Source organism: Gavialis gangeticus, unplaced genomic scaffold (genome assembly GCF_001723915.1).
Source record: "Gavialis gangeticus isolate Ggan-Ray unplaced genomic scaffold, GavGan_comp1, whole genome shotgun sequence".
In the NCBI taxonomy this organism is placed as follows: domain Eukaryota; kingdom Metazoa; phylum Chordata; order Crocodylia; family Gavialidae; genus Gavialis; species Gavialis gangeticus.
In genome coordinates this window covers 46,024,401-46,024,656 of record NW_017728992.1, presented here as the reverse complement: position 1 = coordinate 46,024,656, position 256 = coordinate 46,024,401, and the positions used below count along the sequence as shown (strand labels likewise).

General features: G+C 66.4%; 1 protein-coding gene across 1 annotated transcript in view; it reads left to right on the top strand.

Annotated features, from left to right (window-relative positions):
• Positions 1-252, top strand: part of FOXQ1 (forkhead box Q1) — a gene marked incomplete at its 3' end in the record, with an annotated part of 5,972 nt that extends 5,720 nt beyond the window's left edge. Inside the window, exon 2 of the mRNA XM_019518583.1 lies at positions 5-252. Within this exon, the coding sequence (XP_019374128.1) occupies positions 5-252 (248 nt within the window). The remainder of the gene's footprint in view (positions 1-4) is intronic.
• Positions 253-256: the final 4 nt, after the last annotated feature.

The following is a 256-nucleotide window of genomic DNA, read 5'->3' as shown; positions in this document are numbered from 1 at the left end:
CCGCCCTACTCCTACATCGCGCTCATCGCCATGGCCATCCGCGACTCGGCGGGAGGGCGGCTCACGCTGGCCGAGATCAACGACTACCTGATGAGCCGCTTCCCCTTCTTCCGCGGCGCCTACACGGGCTGGCGCAACTCCGTGCGCCACAACCTGTCCCTCAACGACTGCTTCGTCAAGGTGCTGCGCGACCCGGCGCGGCCCTGGGGCAAGGACAACTACTGGATGCTCAACCCCAGCAGCGAGTACACCTTCG